This window comes from Cavia porcellus, unplaced genomic scaffold (assembly GCF_034190915.1).
Source record: "Cavia porcellus strain 051 isolate PalLab524CR breed Dunkin Hartley unplaced genomic scaffold, mCavPor4.1 scaffold_7, whole genome shotgun sequence".
Taxonomy (NCBI): Eukaryota; Metazoa; Chordata; class Mammalia; order Rodentia; family Caviidae; genus Cavia; species Cavia porcellus.
The window spans coordinates 7558300-7572804 of NW_026947490.1; the positions used below are offsets into that span (position 1 = coordinate 7558300).

The 14505-nt window shown below is 35.3% G+C and overlaps 1 protein-coding gene across 1 annotated transcript; it reads left to right on the top strand.

The window, feature by feature from the left end:
- Positions 1–12130: 12130 nt before the first annotated feature.
- On the top strand, positions 12131–12761 carry LOC111755988 (keratin-associated protein 21-2-like). Its single transcript, XM_063252383.1, has one exon. The coding sequence runs from the start codon at positions 12230–12232 to the stop codon at positions 12440–12442; it is 213 nt and encodes a 70-aa protein (XP_063108453.1). The 5' UTR covers positions 12131–12229; the 3' UTR covers positions 12443–12761.
- Positions 12762–14505: the final 1744 nt, after the last annotated feature.

Below are 14505 nucleotides of genomic sequence, written 5' to 3' on the forward strand. Positions count from 1 at the left end.
ATATTCAAATATAAATTTTCATAACTTTCTTTTTGTTTCTGTACTACAGCTATTTTCAGATGCACAGAAAATTCACAATATTGTCATATACTAAGATGGAACAAAGCATTTTCTTAATAAAAACGTAGATTCATTGAGAACTGTGGTATCCTTTATCAGTATCATCATCTGTTTTTGAAACTTTAGTCTCCTTAATGTCTATTTATTGGATGCAATTCAGGGTAAGTAAATTATTTTTTATTTGTGAGAACTAAATTATTTTTATTAGTGAGTAGCTCATTCCTACTTTCTAATTCTTTAAATATTTATTTATCACCTTTATATCTACACACAAACAAAAATAAATGTAGCCAAAATTAATGTCGTGTGAATAATAATCTGATTGGAATAGGGAGACCAATAAAAAATCCCAGCTTAGACTTATACTAAAAAGTGGTTACTATACTAAGTGTCAGGTTAATTATTTGAAATATACAAAACAAGAAGTTTGGAATACATGGCAAAGACAACAATCCCTGCTCCAACATATCTGAAAGATTTTGAGGTCCGTTGTTCTTTCTGTAGTCCAGTTGCCATATGATGGTGATTTCACAGTGGTTGCTGAAAATGATTAACATCGCATTTATAGTCCTGGCTTGGAAAAGTAGGAAAGACAGGTGGTGAAGACAATGGAACCTTGCTGAGTACCTTCCTCTATGCTGGGCGGCACAATCCTTTTCCTGTTGTTTAAACCTCTTTGCCTGTCACTATGCCACATGACCTGTTCTAGGTGATGGTAGCTACAAAGACAGGGGTTTGGACAGGGCTTGATTTTTGTCAGCCAGTCATGTGCAATAATATCCACTTGTTACTAATCAGTCTTGGTAACGAGGAAGTGTTAAAGCTTGAGGAATTGAAAACGTAACTAAATGCACATATATCCTCTAGTAATTATAGTTGTTGGATACAGCTGATGTCCTTTATCTCACACCGTATGCAAAATTATATCAAAATTGTTTAATCACAACTGAAGAACTTGAAAACGTAAAATTTTTCATAGTAAACATAGGGGAATATGTTGATTGCTTTGGTTTGAGCTGTGATTTTTAAGATATGTCCTTCAAAGCTAATGAAACAAAATAAACAAAAGACAATATCAAACTAAAAACCTCTGACACTGAATTTTTGTAAACACTATTGTAGAAATGCCTCAGTAGTGTGTAGTGATATTATCCCTTTGTAGTTGATGTTTTAAGATTATGTGCATATGTATATATTCATCTTACATGTAAGACATAAGGATATGCTAGGTACATATGCATCCATGTAACCTTACATATATATTTTTGTATAAACTTATACCTATGTCATACATTGAATCAAGCAACATTAAGATTAATTTTAAAGTGTTAGTTATTCCCTAAAATTACCTATAAAAACTGGAAAGGGATTTAAAAAAATGGTTACATTTGAGTGAATATTTACACTGTCTCCATAATATGTGAGGATCTGTATTCTGACTTTTTATTTTCTATACACATCCCATGGATCTCTTAATAAAATTTAGACACATGTAATTATTATTCTTCCCATCGGATAGCTTGAAAAACTGGCACTCACAAAAGTGGAAGACATTCTACAGTGATATAATTACTCCATATCTCTGTTTTCCAATGAAGGCAATTTTTACCACAGAGCCTCTGAAATTGGGAAGAGAGACTCAACCCAATTTCAATTTACTTCTATGAATTTCAAACTCACCTTTCAAAATGTACTTTCTGAAACAGATGAGATTTCTTTTGTATGTTTCCCCTTACATGTGCACATGAAATTATACTTTCTTAATAAAGAAGTAGCCTTGGACATTCAGGGAGCTATTCGTCCTTCTGGGTTGTCAGGATGAGGTGATGGAGAAAAGAATATGTTGGCACAGTGGCTGTAAAGGGATCTGTCAAAGTCTGCATCTCCAGTGGGCCCAGAAAGTGCTGAAAGCTCAAAGGCATTAGAGATTTGGTCTGTCCTTATTTTTATTTGTCCCCTCAATGAACTTTTGACGAGTCTAATGTGTGTCTGTAGGTAGCCTGTTATCCACAGAGACCCCCAGATTCCTTCTGTAGTTTGATAAATCTCTTTAGGTATGTGACCCTCAGGAGCTTAAGAAAAAATTCATACCAAAGTAGAAAGAGCTTAAACTTTAAAGTCAAAGAGCAAACTGGGTGAGCTTCATTTCAAGGATAAGGTTGAAGTTTCAGGAAGAGATGTAACATACTGAAATACTTCACTTCGTGTCTAAAATTTAGCAAGAATAATTTTGAATGATTTTTGACTGGGAAAACAAAGTGTGAGGGAAGAAAACAGAGAAAAAAAGATTTTTCTGTGGCTCCTGCTTTTACTCCTAATGCCGCTGAATGACATGATACTGCTATTAATAATATTTCTAAAGATAGTTTCAAAGATCACGAAAGAACAGAATGAAAAGCCAACACATATTTATATAAGTGAAACATATTTTGGTGATATTTTCTGTTATGCCATGAATGGAAATTACAAAAGATAAAACTTATGATAGCATAAAGGTTGGATTTTTATTTCCTGGAAGCTTCCTTAAACTGCTAAGGAAGCGATAAGTAAACTTTGAATTAATAGCAAAATGAATGTGGACAGAAGCAGCTCACCCTAGGCACATGGCATGAAATGACAGAACAAAACCAGCGTAAAGTATTACCCATGCAGATCTGTAAGCATAGAACAGACCAGGAAAGCTAGATGACATTCACATCTGCATGCAACAGGAAGCAGAGACACCCAAAGAGTCACTGCTCATGTCTAGTCTAGTCCATGTTCTCATTTTGTTCTGCCATCAGATACAGCATAATTATCCCTCACAAATTAGATTTTGATATGAGTCTGCAAGTGTTTATTCGTTAGGTTCTCTGTATGGCCAAACCTCCTTGTTAATGCTAACCTGTGTTTGCAGCCACTCTCCAGTGCTAGAATCAGTCCCTCAGCTCCACTTCAAATCGCCAGGGGTTGGATTCTTATAGGAGTATTCCACCTAGATCCGGCATCTGTGCTGTTCACAGTAGGATCTTGTTCCTAGAGAATCTAATTCTACTATTGATTTGATAGGGGGCAAAGCTCAGGCAGAGATGTCAGTGATGACGAGGTTCTGTAAATACAGGTGAAACTTTACTTTCTCCTCACAGCCCACCTCTTACTCTGTGACCCAGCTGCCAACAGTCCATGGACCAGTGTCAGCCTATGGTCGTGGGACTGGACATGCCTGGAGTACAGGAGCAAGATGAATTGCATCACAGGATGGATAATGGTCAGCCTGCCCCAAGAGGCACTCTGGAGCTGACATGTCTTCCCTGGGTTGATATATTTGCCTATAGCTCTCTGTACTTTAGTGTCCATGAAATCAGTTCATGAAGAGTTAGCAGTTTGGGGTCATCTTTTTACCTTAATTTGTCAAGTCTCTGTTGTTCTTTTGCTGTGGATTGAAGATCAGTTAAAGTAGAGAAACTCTGTCACTATTATAGAGATCTCTTTAGTTAGATTCTGTCACCACATGATGAGTCTTTGGGTTTGGTTAGGGTTGGTGTTTACGTTATTCTTCAAGCTACTCAGTATAATATTTGAGAGTTTTCTCCATGTACAAGCTACTGGAGCCTTGATCCTCAAGACTCTTTAGAGAAAGAAAACTGGTAGTAATGCTGATAACAGAAAGATAAGTCAGATATTGTCACAGACTAAAAACCAATGGAAGGTAAACTATACCAACATTAACAATATAAAGGAAATGAACAATAACATTAGAGTCAAAGACAAACTAATTACTGACATACCATAAGAACTAACAATAGCTCCAACTATAGCATCTTTAAGAAAAGATATCTGCAAAAATAACACAGACACAGATTAAGCCAAATATTGACATATCTACTAAATGTAACAACTGTACGATCATTAGTATATCTATCAACTGTATATCATTAATAATAGAAAAGAATTCAGCAATAATTCAACTAAATAACTTAATATTAATAAAGTTTAATAGTAATGACAATAAAAATAGAGCCAGTGGGAGGAAGGGTAAAATTAAAATTTGGTAAAGAAAAAAAAAGTAGATGAGGACAGGAGAAGTAGAAGAGAAAAGTGAGACTAAAAAAAAAGAAAGTTAAAAGGAGTGAGTAAAAGGCAACAGAAAAATACATACAAGAAAAAGAAAAGAAAAATAAGAAAAAAGAACAAAAGATAGGACAATAAACTAAAACCAAAATCAAAATATTCCCTAAAAAAAAAAAAAAAAAAAAAAAGATAAGCCTTGCATGCCCCACAAAGTCTTCTGCACGTTTAGTTGAGTAATTTCTTTGCACAACCTGTGGCCTATTTTGTTTCCATGCTGACTTTTTGCTGTGTGAATTCCTCCATCTTTCTTATAGGTGTGGTTAGCTTATGAATAATCATCTGCATTTAAGGCTCCATTCACTCCAAGGACTCTAAATGATCTGTGCACCCAAAGTCACTGCTATCGCTGATTAGCTTTGTGGCCTATATTTCATGAGATGCCTCCCTTGGCTCTGAGGTCTTTCTGTCCATATATCCCAGGATATGGCAAATGTCCTTACCAAGCTATATTTCTGGTCATTTGGAAAACAGGAAGCAAATCACCAATTTTTGTGCTGGAATAAACACCTATGGGGGCTAGGAGTCTTCTGGACTCCTAGAAAAACAGATGATTGGCTGGATTTTCACCATGAGGGCGGGACTGCTGTTTCCTACAACCTGAGCCACCACTGCTTACTATTCCTCAGGGATCTGTTACTAGTTCACAGCCTCTCTGTGACTATCTTTTTGGCAGTCTCCTCTCCAATCACTGTGCCAGGATGGCCCCAGAGAATGAGGTGAAATTTTTCTGTGACCTCTGATTCCTAGCGTAGCTCAGTCTTACATATAAACTCCTTCATCAAATGGTTCCTGATCAAATTGCTGCCATGTGTGGTGGATGCTACCCTGACTCTCTTCCTCAACTCTAGCTTACCTCATGGATTGTGTCACTTTCAGAGTAAATCTGTGTTTGTATCTCATGATGTCCATGGAGTTTTCTTAGGGCTAGTGCATCTGTTCATTTTTTCTCCCTGTGGCTACTGGTTCTTTTTCAATTTACCTTGTGTTTTGGGGGGGAAGAGATCTCCTCCTCAGACGCTGGGGTAGCATTCCAGACTGCTTTGTTAATTTGCCATGCATTATCTTTATTTTTTTCCAGATTCTCTCAACCTTCTAATTTTCCTATGTGAATTTCTGTGATTTTCAGAGCTTTACTATTTTTCCTCATTACTAACTTTTTTATTCCAGGTATCTCAATTCTAGGTCCTGGAGAGGCTGCCTTTGTTGCCAATCTTCACCCCAATATTTTTAATCCCCTCAAAATAATATTTTTACAGGAGCTACTATTTAAATGACTATCTGAAGGACAAGTCCAAATGAAATCTCCCATTCATTAAATTTAAACTAAATCAAAAGGTTTTTATTATCTACTGTTCAACTGAATTAACATGAAAGCTTCAGCTTACAATTGGTTTAAGCAGAGAAATCTTATTAGTTCATTGAAGACAAATGCTGTTTTTTGAATATTCAAATGTAAATTTTCTAACTTTATCTTTGTGCTACAGTTATCTGCAGTAGCATAGAAAGGCTGAAATTATCAAATACTGGAATGAAACAAAAATAGTTATAAGTACATCTTATTTTTAAGCATTGGATCCATATTAGCCTTTTTAGATATTTCCTAATTCCATAAATGTTAATTTGTTACTTTTAGGGCTGGGGATTGAGCTCAGCGACATAAGCACCTGCCTTGCAAGCAGGCGGTCGTGAGTTCGATCCCCGGTACCGATAAAAATGAAAAAGACAAAAAAAAAAAAAAAAAAAAAAAAAGAATTTGTTACTTTTATAACTCAGCACAATAATAAATATGACACTCCAGGTTTAATTACCTCCGATAAAGGATTGGATCAGGGACATGAATAGGTAAGTATTATAACTATGCAACTAGTGGACTGATGAAAAAAGTGATTGGCTGATGGTGTTTTGGAATCATATCTGTCTCAAGAAAATTCACACTTTTTGAAATATGTGAGACAAATTTAGTGAGGGGCTCAGTGATACAGATATGTAAATTTACTCAGTAATGAAATGTCTATCATGAAAAACTCAGGAAGTGATAGATTTATGACTGAATTTTACAAAACATTTACTCTTTCTTTTTTTCTTTCTTTTGTACCAAGGATTGAACTCACAACCTCACATTTGCCTGGCAGGTGCTCAAACCACTGAGCTAAATCCCCAGGCCCATTCTAAAATGTTTAAAGAACGACTATGAATCATTTTCATGTAGATTTGGATTTTCTAGAGAAACAAAATCAGTATAGAATTATGCAAGGGGATTTATTATGTAGGCTTACAGGACCAAAGGTGGGGAGTTCACGATGGCCTCCTGTGTCCTGGAGAACCAGAGGATCCGGACACTGTTCAGCTCAAGAAGCTGAAAGCTGCAGAACAAAATGGATAAAGGATGGAGTGCTACTGTAAGAATAAAGGACTGGAAGCTCCATGGAGTGTCACTAAAACAGTCTTCTTAGAAGACTGGTGACCATGGCTGACGGTAGCAGCAGAAGAAGGATAGTTAAAGCAGAACAGAGCTTCCCAGATGTAGTAGGCTTCCTCTCCTTTCATTCCACCTGGTTTGCAAGCTCATTGGATGGTGCCAGACACATCAACGTGAGTCTTCTCTCCTTTTTCTGGCCTGCATGTGAGTCATCTCTATTAGCACCCTACAGACATACTCAGAAGTATGCTTTGTTAATCTTCAGGGTATTTCTTAATGTGATAGTTGATATGTCATAATTATCACATACTTTTATATATTCTCCTGAAAATTGAAGGAAGAGTAATTCCATATTCATTTTATTATGCCAGTATTAATCTGTTGGCAGAACACTATTGGAAAAGACATGACAGGCCAATGTCTCTGAAAAACATAGGTGCAGAAATTCTCAACAATATATTAGCAAGTTGAAATCCATACCACATTATATGGATCCTTTCACAGTATGATTCAGAATTCATCTCTGTGCTGAAAGGATAGCTCAATGACTTCATATTAATAATTGTGATATACTACATTAACAGAATCAAGGGAAAAACACATAGACTCCTCTCAAAGACAAAGAAAAGACACTGAAAAAATTCAAACTTGCAAAAGAAATACAACATCAACATACTAAATGATTAGACACATTATTATTCAGCTACTTGAAAAGAAATCAATAAAATAATCTCATTAGCAAGAACTACAAAATGAAATACTTAGGAATAGATTTAATTAAAGAGGAGAGTGATCTGTGCACTTAAATCTCTAAAATATTGGTAATAAAATTGTTGAAGACAAAAATAAGTGGAAACATATGGCATGGTTATGTTTATGAAGAATTGCTAAAATGGTCAAAAGACCTAACACCATGTACAGATTTAGTCTTTTTTATATTTTGTTTAAAGAGAAAAAGAAAAAAAAACAGAAAAAGGGTACAAGTAATACAGAATTTCAAAAAAAGAAAAAGTAAATCACTAGTTAATAGCTTACGTATTGTCTTATACTACACCTATAAATTATTTTTGCCACTTTTCAAATATGTTGGACAAAAAGTCCACAATTCTGTGAAACTGCTAGGAAACATTTAATAAATCACAACAAAATCAAAGTTTGATACTGATTTACTTCAAGATTGGCTACAACCCATTAATAACCAAAGCATAGTCATATCTGCAAAAGAAGAACAATGGAATAAAATAGAGCCTAGAAACAAATCTTCACACAGATTTAATTGGTTTTTGATAATGATGATAGGCATAAACAATGAAGAAAAATCCTTTTCAATAAATGGTGCTAGACATCTGGATACTCACCTGCAGAAGAAAGAAATGAAACTTTCATCTCCTATTATGTACAAAATGATTTCCAAAGGGTCTGACACAAATATGTTTATGTAACATGAGAATATAAGATTGCTGGAATAAAACGTAATGGAAAAGCTCTACTTTGCTTGTTTAGATAATGATGTAACCAGATAGACTTACTCCAGTCTAAAAACTTCTGCATAACACACGAAGTAATCAATGAAGTGAAGAGAAAGCCTATAGAATGGCAGGTTTGTTCCAAACTTACTTGTGATCGGGCGATAACACTCAAAATTCTTATGGAAATCAATCCATTCTGTAAGTAAGCAAGTATGTCAATGAAAAAAGAGTAATGAAGATTTGTCAATGGAAAACATAAATATACATGTCTTGTAGAGAAACAGGAGACACTGGTCAAAGGACATGTGGTTTTACTTCTAAGATCAGCAACTTTTGAAGGGCAATATGTAGTGAATGTAGGCAACAATTTTGAACTATTACTGAAAGTTTGTTTAAAGTAGAATTTAAGTGTTCTCATACCCACAAAACGATAAATACTTCAGATAAATCATATAATGAATAACTTAATTGGATCACTGCCCAATGCATATATGTCTTATATACTGATATCATATAATAAACCACGTATATTTATAATGTACATATATAACACTTTGTATATAAACACTATGAACATTGTATTATACATCATGACTTCATGTCAGATTTTACTAGCCAATAAAATAAGAATTTCTAATGTAGGAAGAGTAAAAAGAGTAATCTGTATTTGCTATCAGTATATTATCACAGTACTTTCAGCAAAGTACAGTCAATTCAATCACAATGTAGATCACCTTTTGAAAGGTTTGATCACAATTTAAAACTTATTAAATATCGACATATGCAAATAAGATAAGCATATATAAGATACATATACTTATGAATGTATATGTATGAGATATATTAAATAATTATAATATTAAAATGAATCTTCAAATTTTAGTAAATAAACACACAGGAGTACCAGTACACAGAGAAATGTGGAAATAAGGTGTTTTTTGAGAGTACTTTAATTTGTAAGAATGAAAGGGAGAAAAAATAGACTACAATATTAACATTGTATACAGAGATCTGTTACCTTCCCTTTATGTTCTTTATATACTCTCACATAGCTCCTAGCAAAATTTTAAACATATATAATTTTGGTTTTGTCCATAGGGCTATTAAGAAGTTGATATTCACACAAGGTAAAGTTGTTTTCTATGGTGATTGTTGTGGCTTTAATAGATAATATTGCCAACAGTCTCCTGTTGTGAAAGGTCGCTCTCTAGTAAAGCAACGTTCACAGGTGATGTTTTGGAAGATTACCATTTAAGAGGGATCTAAATTCTCTGGTGAGTTCATCCACTGATGGGTTTATAACCTGATCCGATTCTTGAGAGACAATGAAAATATAGAGAGAAGAATCTACTCCTCAGGAGTGGATTGGGAATTTATGCTCTGGGGAGCTATCATGTTAGGGTCTCTCTCTGTCTCTCTGTCTCTCTGTGTCTTTGTGTGTCTGTCTCTGTCTCCGCCTCTGTCTCTCTCTCTCTGTGTACGTGTGTCTCTTTCTCTGTCTCTCTCTTTATTTCACTCTTAGCCACTATGAAGTGAGCCACTTTCCTGTGCTATTCACTAATACTAAGGTTTTCTACTTCACCACAAGCCTTAGAATGACAAGGTTAAAGGTGTGTGCCAAAATATCTGACAGTGTGCACCAGAATAAGTCTTTCTTCATTTGAGTTGATTTTCTTTGGTATTTTTCTTAATGAATTGAAAACTCATTAACACAGTAGCATTAGGAAATGTGTTAAGAAATCAGTCATTCTGTTTTCCAAGAATACAGTTTCTACCATAGAACCTCTGGAACACGGAAGAAATCTTTAAGCAGTAATCAGTTTACTGCCTCTAAGCTTCAAACTCACCTTCAGTATTTGCTCTCTGAGAAGAGATAAGATTTCTTTGTACATTTCTCCTTAACTGTGCTCAGGACTTCAAGCTTTCCCAGGTGAGGATGTGCATGACTGCTGACAGCAGCACTGATTCTGCTGGAGTTCTGCCTGTGGTCCTGGAGAAAAGTTGAGCGTGTTGGCACAGCGGACTGCAAGGACATCTCCTGGGGTCTAAGTCATCATTGGGTCCAGAAAGTGACAGAAGCTCATTCATATTGGAGATTCAGCCTGGCTCTAATCTTTTGTCCCTTCTACCAAGAAAGAAGCACCCTGAAGGCCTCTCATGCAGGATCTCTGTGGGCAGCCTGCTGTTCAGATAGACACCAGGACATCCTGCAGAATATTCCGGTGACCCATCGTTCCCAGCCATCAGCGTGTCTCTACGTCCAGCTGATGGTCACTTCAGCACCACCTGTCCTCCAGAAGTTTGATTTAATTCAACAGAACTAGATTCATTTATTTGTCAATGTTTATTCTTATCAGCTTCATTTAGATGTCAATATAAAGAACTAAACATATTTAGTGTATGATGTTCCTTAGTGTACACAGTGCATACACTAGTGAGTACATCACCCATAAAATCATAAATATCTTCACCAGCTCCAAAATATTCTTCATCTTCTGATTATTTTTCTAACAATGGAAACAATTTGATAGCTACCTTTGATTTTTTCTGCCGCCTTTAGCCGCAGAAATTTAGCCATGACTGGATATGTGTAATCCATTCATACTGTGGTTCTGTGTACTTCATTTAGTATTTTCCTTTTTGAATGTTTTCCACAGCTTTGTGGTACTCTATTCAGTTTCATCATGTAAAAATACATTAAGTTCACTCTTTATATTCTAATTTTCTTATGGTAATCTCTCATGAATGACCTACTGTGTAGTTTGTGTCTCCTCACCAGAACAAGACAAACTCAAAGGCTTTTATTTTCAGGAGTTGTTTATGTTTATATGATAATTCAAGATAATTTATATGATAAAATTCATATAAATAGGAATAAATAAAATAGGAATATAAGATAGATCACACAGACTTGATACTCATTTTTCATAGAAACAATTTGGGAAGGTGATTTGAAATTAAAAGTAAGGTTGAATAAAAAATTCCAATGAATAATCTACTACCACTTATTTAATAATTCTAGAATAAATTAAATAAAGTAAGCAAATATTCCTAATCAAAACTATTTTGGAACATAAAAGTAAGACCAAGTTAAAATTGTTTGGGGTGAATAAGTTAATTGACATTCATATATTCACAATTTATCATGGTAAAATCATTGTAAAATGCATTCATTTTGTCATGTGGAAATACATAATGCACTACCATTCATTGTATTCACCCTTATGTGCAATAGAGAACTAGATAGTGTTCCTTCTAATAGAAATGTTGACCCTATAATGAAACCAGTTCTCCATTTTCCCATCAGAAGCATTATTCCGGAAGAACTAACTATGGGTTAATTATTCCAAGGGGTGGCATTCCTGAGAATGTCACAGAGACACGTATTCAGGAATTGAACTTACATGACCTCAGCTAGAAAGAACTCAAGCAAAGCCAACTTTTGCACTCTAAATTGAATCCTTGGAAACTTGTTCCCTAAAGCAACTCAGGATAAATCTCCTTCCATTACTCTCAGGAATTCAACAAAATCTCAAGCGCGGAGGAACCTGCTTGGTCAGGGACAGGTTGGACAACTTTTCTTTCAAAGAGAAGGAGTAAGTTTCATGGAGCAATTGCAGTGTGTGAGAACACTCAGCTGTATAATTAAAAAAGTAATTCAGTGTGATTCTGATGTTAAAAATAGGGGACAGGAAACAAACAAATCCTGATGATTTTACAGCCCCTGCAGTTGACCTTGCTGTTGTTAATGGTGTAGTAACTTTGACTCTGCAGATTGTTGCTCATCAGAAAATTTCCAGGACTCTAAAGCAACTGAATAACAAAGAAACATGTATTTATGGGTGGACCTGATTTTGGTAATGTGTTGTGTCATGTCATGGTCATGGAATGATGTGATGGAGCCTGAAATCATTGCTCCTTATGCATTGAGAGTACACGTGTATTTCCTTAAAGGCTTGCTAGATTCTTAGGACACCTGTGAGTGCAATATTTCCAGCAAAATGAGCAGGTACAGAGTGACCTCATCTTAGACACACAGCTGTAAAATGCCAGAGGAGAGACCATGTGAGGTATGACCCATCTGTGAAGTATAAAAGGGGCTGGGAGACTGTAGGATTTCACTCTTGAGAAGTGCCCTATCCTTCAACTGAAAACTCACCTCCCTGACACTATGTGTTGCAACTACTACAGAAACGCCTGTGGAGGCTGCGGCTATGGCTGCACCTATGGATCTGGCTGTGGCTCTGGCTGTGGATACCGCTCTTGTAGATACGGCTCTGGCTGTGGATATCGCCCTGGCTGTGGCTATGGCTATGGATACAACTCTGGCTGCTGTAGCTACCGACCTTTTTGCTACAGAAAATGCTATTCCTCTTGCTGCTAATCACTGTGCCAAGAAATGCTTCGTCTCTGAAGTAACCACTGTGAGGCAAGTTTGGATGAAATGTTTCCTCCATCCAATAACTTCAAAACGAGAAAAAGCTTAGTTGTCAGATGTGCAACTGAATTAACATCTAACTGTTTCTACTTCATTTAGGCCGAGTCCTCTTATCACATTACTGAAGACATATGCTATAATGTCAAATATGCAAATATAAATTATTGAAATTTGTCTTTGCTGTAACTATCTCAGAAGCATAGCAAGCTTATGTAATTGACAGATAATAAAATGTAACAAAATAAACTTCTTAATAAATTATTTACTAGGAAGTCTGTGATGAATTACTGTCACTATTAATTTTTGACTTTTGGTCTGATAGTCTCTAGACCATGATTTTTATTCTTTCAATCCAAACAGCAACATTTTTATATATTTTATAATTCTTTGTATGTTAATGGACTCCTTTCGCATTTCAGCATGAAGGCAACTGCTGTGCTTGAAGTCTTGTGTTTTGAGAGGATAAAGCAAAGGGCTAGGGAGACTAATAAGATAGAAAATTGGTCCCTAAAATTAATCAATTAAAACAGCAATGATTGACTTCATAGGTTTACAAACTGGTAGTGAAGACATAAACATATTAATTAAAACTGAGCTTTTGGTCCGACGTGAGAAAGAAACGTTGAAGGCTGTACATGGGTTTATGTAAACCTCTCAAAGAAATCGTAAAGGGTTGGCACGGTGTCCTCTCTTCCTCCTGTTCTTAATCTTGTTTCTTTACTTCTATACTTATGGTTTCCCAGTGGTTGCCTAGAAAGACCAGTGTCCTTTTAATACCCAGGCGTGGAACTGGAGGAGGAACAAATGAAGAAGACAATGAGGTCTCACTGAGAACCTTTGTACTAATATGTGGACAGGACATTCCTTCTCTGTCGTTTGGCACTTTCTGGTCTTTTGCTATGATGGGACCTTTCCTAGCTAAAAGGTAGCTAAGGAGAAAAGGCTCATGGACATGGCTTGTGTTTTGTAAGATAGAATGTTTATGATATTACCTTGGCCTTCAGTGACACTGCCAACGGCGAATAGCCAAGCAAGCAAAAGTCAAGTATGTAATTCAGTAATTTTACTTTGATTACATGTACTAGTGATGTTTTCACTGACTGTTTTCTCAAATACACAAGGGTCAGCTTCATATGAAGTTGACTGAAAGATACTGTGACTATCTAAATTAAAAATACTTTATTACAGGGAATGACACCTTGTCATTAAACCATCTCAACATATTCCTCTTTAAACACTATAAAGAAATAGATCTGAGTGAAATAAATTTTTGTAATTTAGAATTTTCCAATTTTAAACAATGGAAACATGCCTTTAAAAATTTTATCTTTCCTATCATGTAGTATCTTATTGGATTTTATTATGTGAGATACTATAAACAAATTTTTTATGGACAATGAGACAATATAGTGGCCATTGTTCGTTTTCTGTTATTTGGTTCTGAATGCCCTGTAATGCTTTCACTCTCTTGAATGGTTTTATACTATTTTGTTATGTTTGATACGATTGTGTAAAAAAGTATGCTCAACTATTTCAAAGAAAGAGACTTTATGGTAGCTATTGTTATATCAGGTTGTCTTGTGGTGAAATACTGTGTTGCTTAAATTGTTCTGATCTGCTTTGTTATTTCCTCTTTTGTCTTAATCTCTTAAAAATAAAAAAGTAAAAAATGTTTACTGGAAATAAACACACAGGAATACATACACAAACACACACACACACACACACAGATAGATACACACACACACACATATATATACACAAGATAGATAGCTATACTACTAACCTGTGTTAGTTCATCCAAAAGAACAGTTTGTGCTTTCACTGTTTGACTGTTTGATCATTTTTTATGCCTAAATCTTATAACCTGAACAGCTACTACTAAGATAACAAAATGCAATATATTAATTAGTGTTAATTTCCTACTATTCTTTTTTGAGATTCTGTATTTCTATGCCTTTTTTTGTTTTACTCTTTTAAAATAAAAAATAAAACAATTATCTTTCCTA

Excerpts from the sequence above, each read along its gene's own strand:
- LOC111755988 (XM_063252383.1), top strand. The coding sequence starts at position 12,230 with ATGTGTTGCAACTACTACAGAAACGCCTGTGGAGGCTGCGGCTATGGC.